Here is an 8716-nt window from a genome sequence, read left to right as displayed (position 1 = left end):
CCCGGAGGATAGGGGAAGCAAAGCCTGACATGGGGCTCAATCTCAGGACTCTAGATCATTACCTGAGCTGAAATCAAGAGTTGGAAGCTCAACCAAGCCACCCAGGTGCCCCCCACCAATTTAAATAATCATTACCACATACTTGGGCTGTTAAGTGCCCTCCAAAATGATCTCCAAGCTTTTCTTGAATGTTTCCTCTTTTCTAACAACCCTGCATATATATGAGGACTAAATTATATTTTATAACAGTCTTCTCTCTTTTTAACATTTTCTTTTTTAAGTAAACTCTATGCCTAATGTGGGGTTTGAATTCCTGACCCCGAGATCAAGAGTCATACGCTCTACCAACTGAGCTAGCCAGGCACCCCTACAACTTTCTTTTAAAAATGCTCCAAGGTTCCTTCAACAAATCATATCATATGGCCAGTATGCACTATTCACTACACTTGGAATACATTCTCGGCATTGTCCTACCCCAAAGTGGTCTCTTCTGTTTGGTTTTATTCCAGTCCCATTCCTTCCAAAGAGCCTTCCTTCAGCACTCAGCCCGCAATTCCACCTCCAAATTTCAATAAACTTTATTGCAGGTACTGGTATATCTTTTTTTTTTTTTAAGATTTTTATTTGTCAGAGAGAGAGAGAGCACAAGCAGGGGGAGCAGCAGAAGGAGAGGTAGAAGCAGGCTCCTCACTGAGCAAGGAGCCTGATGTGGAACTCGATCCCAGGACCCTGGGATCATGACCTGAGTCGAAGGCAGACGCTTAACAACTGCGCCACCCAGGCGTCCCGGTACTGGTATATCTTTTCCTCCCTTTGTTTTGTCCCTCTACCCCACCACCAGTTTTCCTTTAGAACAAAGATTCTGAAATACTAACCTTCCATCTTCTCAAAGAACTCTCATAACAGATTAGTATGTACTGATTGATACTGATTTTTGACGCAAATTAGGAAAATAACTCAATTGGAGAAAACCAACAGTCCTACAATCATCTTTAAAACATTGATGATTTCCAATCTGACAAATTTTCTCCTTCAATGTCAAGAGATTCATACAACTTCATAGAAGAGCAATGGAACAAAGAACACTCTTCAAGATTAAAACCGTGATACTCTACACAGTAGGTCCACAGCAATCTATTATATAAGCTTGAGTTTACAAGCCCCTTTCTTGCTAAGAGCTCAAAATATGTTCATAATTTGAAGCACAAACCAAGGTAAAATGGACAAGAGATTTGCTTAAGGAAAAGCTAACTATTCTCTTGAACCCTGGCACTTTTTCCACCAAATTTTGACTCTAAGCTCCTTGAAGGCAGAGCGCTTATGTTTCTAAAGGAGAAACAACTACTCTGCATTATCCTAACATGACAAAGTACAGCAGGTATTTTTTGCTAAGGACTAGAAGACACAAGCCCAAGTTGGCAGTGGTTAAGGAAGAGCAGTAGGCTGCAACAGTAGACAATTGAGAATGGGAAAGTCCATCACCCCTTCTACCAAAGGAGACTATAGAATAGCAAATATTCCCTCCACTGTCTGATAGCATCAATTTCCAGAATTTCAAGATTTACTATCTTTAAGAAATCTTATAAGACCAACATACTACAAGCAGCTAGAGTCAGGGAATAGAGTAGGACTCTGTTATATAGAAGGACTCCAAGATACTCCTTGAGAATAGAAGGAGCTTTTGTACAGAGTAAAAGGAACAGACTTCATATCAGGTTCTCGGTTTGAAACTTTGGCTCCACTCTACACATACTAGTTGTGTCACATTGGGCAAATGACATAATAACTATCATTTCCTGAGAAGAGCACCTACTTTGCTAGGTTTTGTGATGGTAAAATGAGAATGCATGTGAAAGTATCCTAGGACAGTGCCTTGTATATATTAGTTGTTCAATAAATGTTAAATAAACACTCCTTCAATTTCTTTTTGTTTTTTTTTAAGATTTTATTTATTTGAGAGAGAGTGAGAGTGAGAGAGCACAAGCAGGGGGGAGCAGCAGAGGGAGCAGGAGAAGCAGGCTCTCCAGTGAGCAGGACGCAGGTGCAATGTGGGGCTAGATCACAGGACTCTGGGATCATGACCCTAGCCAAAGGCAGATGCTTAACCAACTGAGCCACCCAGGTGCCCCAGCAGTCCTTCAATTTCATCTTAATACCCCCTACTTGGCATTTTACCAAGTACATTTTTAAAAAGTTGAGATCTGTGTAATTTGAGCAGTCATTCAACCTAACCAACTTTTTAAGAATTGCTAATAAATACCTTTTCGTTTTTATCTGTGACATTGAGGCTTTAATGTTAATTAAAACACCAGAGAACCGGGGCGCCTGGGTGGCTCAGTTGGTTAAGCGACTGCCTTCGGCTCAGGTCATGATCCTGGAGTCCCGGGATCGAGTCCCGCATCGGGCTCCCTGCTCGGCAGGGAGTCTGCTTCTCCCTCTGACCCTCCTCCCTCTCATGCTCTCTGTCTCTCATTCTCTCTCAAATAAATAAATAAAATCTTTAAAAAAAAATAAAAAAATAAAACACCAGAGAACCATAAACTATATGGACAAATAAGTAGATTTTGTTTAAAGAATGTCATATCTTCTTCCTTTTCCAACCACAAAAATCAAATTTACCATTTACCTTCATCGTCATCATCTCTTTCTTTCTCTTCCAATGCTTGTCTTTCCAATTGTCTTGCTACCTCATCAACTGAGGCTCCTGTCTCTTTATCAGGTTCCTGTTGCCCTGCTGATCAAATATAACATAAATCAAATCTAATAAAGATACTTTCCAACTAGAATATGTTCTAAGGATCCTGGAGAACACACAAGTCCTTTCCTGCCTGATAACTATTTGTGAAACAAAAACAGAAACATTATTATGAACATAACAGAATTTATTTAATGACAAAAATCCCCCACATCTAAGTAGCACTGTTCATTCAACAAAATATCCATTATACCTTCTCTGTGCTAGCAACTAAAGGATAAACAAAAATGTGAGTTGGTCCGTATCCATAAGTTGTCTCACTTTTAAAGTACTTAACAATTAGACTACTACAACAAACACTTTATTAAACAAACAGGTACTTTAGATAGATAATAAATGCTGAAGGTCTTAGTAAGAGGAGGATTTCAATGGGACATTGGGAACTTCAAGTCTTCATGAGAAATAAGTCATCAAGCTAGGCTGGGTAAAATCAAAATAAATAGGAAAAGATAATTCCATTACTAAAAAACAAAATTCTTGAACAGCTAAGCACAATACCAGCTTCCCCCTCCACCCAAGTGAATGCAATCTAACTGTAGAAGCAATAGGTGTGTGTAGAAAGAAATAGTATTACCAGTTAGCACATATTGAAGTGATATTCTGGCTACTGTAGAGGATTCATATTGAGAGATACAACCGTTAAAAATGTATTAGGGACATCTGAAAGGACAAACTGTAAGAGTCTGAAAGCCAGGAACAGCCACCAGCCTATGTCCTGGGATTAAATTTTCTCTGAAAGTGTCCCAGCACCCACAACTTTCCCTTTTCAACTCCCATTTAATCAATATTTCAGAAAGATATTAACCCTTTCTAACCTCTCTCAACTTCACCTTCATCACTTATAGCCTCTCCCATTTGTCTCTCAATCTTTGTGTGGCTGATTTTAAAAACAGGTACAAACATTGTTTTCCTAAAAGGAAGGACCACGTGCAACAAAAAACACTGACTTCTCAAAAATTTAAGTTCCTAACTCATGTAATCCAAGTGTAAACTTGCAGCCTTACCAGTGGATTTAGAGAAGTTCCGTTCCAACCCATAAAATATTCTATCCGAACTGCCTGCAAAAAGCATCATAATTCAGGCGTAAAAGCCCTGAAGCTTGACGATGCTATGGCTTTAGGCAGGTGAAAATTCGCAGCACTACCACGTATTCTGCAATTACTACTCAGTGACATGACCGCGTGGGCATACACACATATACACACACCTCAAAAGTGCAGCCGGCAACAAAAATCCCTCTGTAAACCGGGAAGGTGGGGGGAGGTGCGGTCTAGGCACTGAGACTTGCCCACTCCACCCCCATCCTTGAAAATATGTTCCAGGTACCTCCAGCAAAGCGGTGACAGTGTGGGTCAAAACCAGATTTTTGAGGAGGGCAAACCGCGAGGAGGGTGGCAGGGTTGAGCCCTGTGCACAGCTTCGAGTCCGTTGCACGATCTGTGTGGGAGCTCAGTTCCAGCACGTCTAAGGGCTCAGGCCCAGCAACCCCAGAACTACCTCACAAGCTGAGGCACCCTTTTCACCCCACCCCACCCCCAACACCTCCCTAGTGCCACAGAAAGAAAAGCCGCCTCTTCCCGAGACTGGAAATCTGTAGCCTGGTTTTGACACACACCGTCCTGGGAATCAGTCCAGTGCAGTGTTCGAGTCCCCAGTTTCTGTCACCCCCGCCCGGCCTGGGCCCAGCCGTTCGACCCTCCCCGGCGTGGACTGGGAACACATAAAACTCCTTTACCGGTGGCAGCCCCTTTACTCTTCTTCTTCTTCCGTCTTTTTTTCTTGGCTGCTTCCTCAGCTGTAGAGGCAGCTCCCTCTTCTCTGTCGTCTGGATCCAGGTCGCCATTCAGGTGGCTCCCGGAGGACGCTGCCTCCTCCACGCCCGCCATGTTGCCCGAGAGAGCGCGCGAGAAAGTGAGACAGAGCGGCGAGGGCCCGCTCCTTCTTCACCCACCTACACCAGCGACGCCGGAAGCTGCTCTCGATGGTACGGGCGCAGGGAATGCTGGGATGTCGGAGGACTCGTCTGCGCGGGTCGCGCGCGAAAGGGCGCGGGGCTGCGGTCGGGATGAGCGCAAGGCTGTAGAGTGTGAAGCGCGGCCGGGGCCCTGAGTGACTCGTTTTTTGTCCCGCGCCTTGGGCGTTTCCTGGGCAAATATGCCGGCGTTGGGTCAAGTTGAATGCCAGTTATTGCCCTGTGGCCAGGCCCAGCCCGCAAGAGAGAGGGGCGTCTCTGGTGGAACCGAAAAGTTTTATATTCGCGATAATATGAAGCGTACCGGAAGCGAGGAGAGGGCCCCAAAAATGTGTTCGCTTGTACCCACTCCTTTTTTATGACTCGAAAGGACTGCGTTGTTTTTCACAATTACAGTTCACGGCGAGGCTGTCCAGGCACTTAAGGAGATGAACCTGCAAAAGAGACTTAAGAGGCAGTCAGCACGAGCTTACTAGTAGAGAAGGCAAGGGAAGACCGCGTCTCAAGACCGAGGGAGTGATTAACTGCAGAGTACTGCTAGGAGGTCAAGTAAGAGGACTGAAAAATGTCAGTTGTATATAGTAACATGGAAGCAATTGGTGACTTTATCAAGAGCTACTTAGGTAGAGAGATGGAAGCCGGACTCAAGAAAGTTGAGGAATGAGGAGGTGAGGAAATAGAGAATCTCCTCATCCTTCAAATTTCCTATTAAATGCCACTCCCGCCGAGACTCCTTACTCAGCAATCTAAATCAGTCTCTGCTTTTACAACTTCTTGTTGAATTCTTAACCTTTTTTCATAGCAATTTATAATAATCTAATCTATTTGTTTGAAAAATTATTTTATGTCTATCTCCCCAACTACCTTGAGCTCCGTAAGGACAGGAACCCTGCATATTTTGTGCTCTGTTACCAGCACCGTAGAGCATAGTCTGAGCTCAGGAAATACTCATTATATATATAGCACTTCAAAAGCTCCAAGTCCTTTATTATCTCATTTTACCCACTTTTGAGCTGAGGAAATTAGTTTTGTGAACTTGCATCAGGTCATACAGCAAGTGAATAGCAGAATCTAAACCCAGGTCATCAGGCACCAAAAGTTTAATAGTTCTGTATTCTGCCTTCCCAATTGAAATTTCAAATCAGTAAATATTTATTGATTGTAGACTCGAAGTAATTTTTCTTGATGGAAGATAAAAAAAAAATGAATAGCACAAATCTGTACCCTCAAGAAACTTTAGCATTTAATGAAATAGACATGTAAATAAATATGAATAAAAAAGTGCTAATAAGTCATATTATTATTTTCTATTCCAAGCTAGTCTATCACAAAGCTGAGAAGTTTTAATAGTCTAAAAGATTTTCAGATTAGGGGCAAAAATGTGACTTGTCAAACTCAGGAGAAATCAAAGCTCTCAACCTTTCGAGTTGCGAAGTTGCTGCCAGAAGTTTTTGAACATCTTTAAAAGTTAAGATCTGCCACATCAAAAATGCCTTCAAAGTTTGTTGTAAATCTTCCCAGTTCTCTCTAAATTCTGGGAACACTTGGACTATGGCTGCTATCTCAGACCCTTTCCAGGAGACACAAGGTCCTGGAGGACGGAAACAGAACGGTAGGGTTGATAAATGAGTTTTCACAAAGGGGTGCTGGAGATATAGGTTGATCTACAGAATTATCAATGTCAAAATAAAATTTGTTCAGTAAAAAAAATAAAATGCAATGATAAAACAGTTTCTTTGTTGCAAAGAGATTGTACTCTACTTCCCCTTTCTTTCTTGAAAAGAGGCAAGAAAATAAAACTTTAGGGGCGCCTGGGTGGCTCAGTCATTAAGCGGCTGCCGGTCCCCCGCATCTGGCTCCCTGCTCTGTAGGAAGCCTGCTTCTCCTCCCACTCCCCCTGCTTGTGTTCCCTCTCTCACTGTCTCTCTCTGTCAACTAAATAAATAAAATCTTAAAAAAAAAAACTTTAAGGTAGTATAAAAACAATACATATCTTAACTATGGTAATGGATATTTACTGGATGATTATTTTCCAGGACACTCCAGAGTTTGAGGTAACTAAGTAAGTACTTAAAATAATAGCCCATGACACTCCTTATTTTCATCATTTTTCTTCATTTGGTTTTCTCTACAAGAGGAAATTGAATAGGACAAAGGAATGAAAAATGTTGGAAACCTAAGAATCTAAAAGAACTAAGAATCTAAGTAAAAAATATAAATACAAGGATAGGCCAGAATATTTTTTCTAGCAAACTACATGAAGTAATTTTGTCTCAGATGGTTAACTAGATAAGCAGACAAAAACATTGTTTTCCTTAGGGAAGTACTTTTCCAATTATAAAGTCAATGAATTATAATAAAACATTTTTTAAGATTTTATTTTTAAGTAATCTCTATACCCAATGTGGGGCTTGAACTCACAACCCCAAGATCAAGAGTCACATGCTCTACTTACTAAGCCATCAGGTGCCCTGATATAATAAGACATTTATTATAATGTCCAGAAATTTTATTTTTTGCTGAGAAAATCTTGATTCTCAACATTTTTAGTCCCAGCCTTATTTTTTGTTTTGAAGTACTTGCTAGTGGTATGACTTTGGACAAGTCAAGTAATTTCTCCCAATTTCTGTTTCTTTATATGTGTTAACTAACATTACTGTTAGTAAGTTTCCTTATTTCTAAAATGAGTATAATAATAATACCACATAGGATATGGAAATTAAATTTCAGTATGGAGAGAAAGCACTTATGATAGCACAGTATCTTACAAAATAGTGATAAGTTTTAGCTAACATTACTGTTAGTAAGTCATGCTCTTGAAAATTTTACATTTGTGTGGATCATTTGATGGCCTAGATATCCTAAGGCACACTTATGTATTACTGACCTTTGGCAATGAGTTAGCAAGAAATGTATTAAGAAAAAAAAATGGGAAAGCTTGATTGCTTAATGTTAAGGATAAGGATATTTTTTTCATATCTTTATGGTTTAAAAAATGCTATAAGGGGCCGGAGTGGCCCAATCAGTTAAGTGTCTGCCTTCAGTTCAGGTCATGATGCTGGGGTCCTGGGATTTAGCACCGGGTTGGCTCCCTGCTCAGTAGGGAGTCTTCTTGTCCCTTTCCGTCTGCTTCTCCCCACTGTGTGCTCTCTGTCTCTCAAATAAATAAATAAAATCTTTTTTTAAAATGCTGTATAACTCTTTAAAATGTATAGATGGTATGGCATATACATGTATATGCCATATTATGTGTGTGTGTATGTATATATATATATATATAAAATCTCCATACACAGTCACATAGGGGTTAGGGCTTCAACGTGTGAATTTTGGGAGTAACAAAATTCAGATAGTAATACAGACATTGCCAAATGTCCCCTGTAGAAGGGGGCAGGGAATTAGTCCCAGTTGAGAACAACTGGCATAAAGGCGAGAAAAGATATGACGTGTTTAGAGTAAGTACTTTCTGAGGAGTAAATTGAGACCAGATTATAAAGGGCTTTTTATGTTACCTTAAAGAGGATGGTTTTTATTATAAGGCCTGGAGGTGATATGTGACAGGAATGTTTAAAGGTTATTATTTTTAAAAATGCCTAAAATAGAAGACTATAATAGACATGCCAATAACATGTCAACACAATGAATACTATGTAGCCATTAAAAGCCAGTAAAAGGATATGCATGTAGATTATATGGATAAATTTAAATGTTTATATAATACAGAGATTTTCAAGCTAGCTAAAGATGACTGTGATGGCAGTCTAAATTCTAGAGCAGTGGTTCCCATCCAGTACACTGTTTCTCTTTTTTTTTTAAGTAAAAATTTTTTTTATTATGTTAATCACCATACATTACATCATTAGTTTTTGATGTAGTGTTCCATGATTCATTGTTTGTGTATAACACCGAGTGCTCCATGCAGAACGTGCCCTCTTTAATACCATCACCAGGCTAACCCATCCCCCCACCCCAGTACACTGTTTCATTTA

The 8716-nt window shown here is 40.4% G+C and overlaps 1 protein-coding gene across 2 annotated transcripts in view; it reads right to left on the bottom strand.

Annotated features, from left to right (window-relative positions):
- The window catches only part of METAP2 (methionyl aminopeptidase 2), a 29169-nt gene extending 24439 nt beyond the window's left edge, over positions 1–4730 (bottom strand). Inside the window, exons 1-2 of one of the 2 annotated variants that reach the window (XM_081822209.1) lie at positions 4491–4730; positions 2627–2734 (exon numbers count right to left, since the gene is read on the bottom strand). In XM_081822209.1, the coding sequence (XP_081678335.1) occupies positions 2627–2734; positions 4491–4641 (259 nt within the window). In that variant the 5' untranslated portion in view covers positions 4642–4730. The remainder of the gene's footprint in view (positions 1–2626; positions 2735–4490) is intronic. The other variant, XM_081822210.1, reaches the window with a different exon arrangement.
- Between the last annotated feature and the right edge of the window lie 3986 nt (positions 4731–8716).

The sequence above is a fragment of the Leptonychotes weddellii genome, chromosome 5 (assembly GCF_054177405.1).
Source record: "Leptonychotes weddellii isolate Sample4059 chromosome 5, ASM5417740v2, whole genome shotgun sequence".
NCBI lineage: Eukaryota > Metazoa > Chordata > Mammalia > Carnivora > Phocidae > Leptonychotes > Leptonychotes weddellii.
Note: the sequence above shows the minus strand (reverse complement) of the source record. Positions and strands in the feature narration are given on the sequence as shown.